This window comes from Monosiga brevicollis, genomic scaffold (genome assembly GCF_000002865.3).
Source record: "Monosiga brevicollis MX1 MONBRscaffold_68 genomic scaffold, whole genome shotgun sequence".
Classification (NCBI taxonomy): domain Eukaryota; class Choanoflagellata; order Craspedida; family Salpingoecidae; genus Monosiga; species Monosiga brevicollis.
Genome location: NW_001865101.1, coordinates 13,918 through 14,957, shown reverse-complemented (window position 1 = coordinate 14,957; position 1,040 = coordinate 13,918). Strand labels below are relative to the sequence as shown.

General features: G+C 49.0%; 1 protein-coding gene across 1 annotated transcript in view; it reads right to left on the bottom strand.

The window, feature by feature from the left end:
* Positions 1 to 673: 673 nt before the first annotated feature.
* Positions 674 to 1,040, bottom strand: part of MONBRDRAFT_13099 (uncharacterized protein) — a gene marked incomplete at both ends in the record, with an annotated part of 6,980 nt that continues 6,613 nt past the window's right edge. Inside the window, one exon of the mRNA XM_001751001.1 lies at positions 674 to 1,003. Within this exon, the coding sequence (XP_001751053.1) occupies positions 674 to 1,003 (330 nt within the window). The remainder of the gene's footprint in view (positions 1,004 to 1,040) is intronic.

Genomic DNA, 1,040 nt, shown 5'->3' with positions numbered 1-1,040 from the left:
CCACCTCTCCGCTCTTGTGAATCTCCTCACAGGTTGCCTTCCAGCTCATGCACTACGCCGAGCGTTGGCTGGCTTGATTGACTATTGGCGTGCTATCTACCTAGCTCCCTCCTATTTTACCTCTTCGGGCAGTGCCCCTCGTTTTTACGTTGTAGAATTTTTGTCGAGCGTTCAATTGTGTGTGCACAAATGTGCGTGCATTCAACCTCACACCTTTCGCATTTTATATATCAACAAGAAAGCTCCAGGTACAGGGCTGCCGGGAAAGGGCGCACGCCCATTGTAGCCACAGTGTCAAAAAAAAAATAAAAAAACAACAAAATCAAAAAACCAAAGCCAAAACCAAGAGTTCAACTGAAACCAGCGAAACGAAACTGACAAGACTCGGTGAGCCCTCCCCAATCCGTCCCCCGTCGCCCCGAAACAAAAAGAGACATCGACAAAGAGCCCTCACGCATAACCACGAGACCACACAGTTCTATCATGATATCGACAAGAGACGAGAGGGTGGAAACAAAACGAAACCAACATGAAGACACCATCTCAAGAAATCGAGCACCACTTTGACAACTTCACTTCGTGGCATGCTCAACGGCGTTGCGAATCGCCTCAAGTAGTGTACAAAATCAAACCGACCAAAGGTCTTGATTCTCCGATCGGTGGCAAGGTACACTCATTCATCAGCTTCATCGTCAAAGGCAGCGTCCTCTTGCTCAAAACCATCGGCTTCGAGATATTCATCGGCGTTACCGCTTTGATCAAGGCCATCGGCCTCAAAGTATGAATCGTCAAACCCGTTCTGATCGAAGCCATCATTCGGGTCAAAAGCATCAAATCCAAATCCCGGCTGCTCTACATCCTCAAAGTTCTGCGCGTCCGCGCCCACATCCAAATAACCGCTCTCATCTTCCCCAATATCTGGCTCATTGAACATGTCCGAGTACATGCCATCGGCCTCCAAATCCTCATCATTGGCTTGCTCCCAAGCTTCTTGATGCACGTCCTGATAGTCGCCGTCCCCATCAGCGTCAGCATCATCG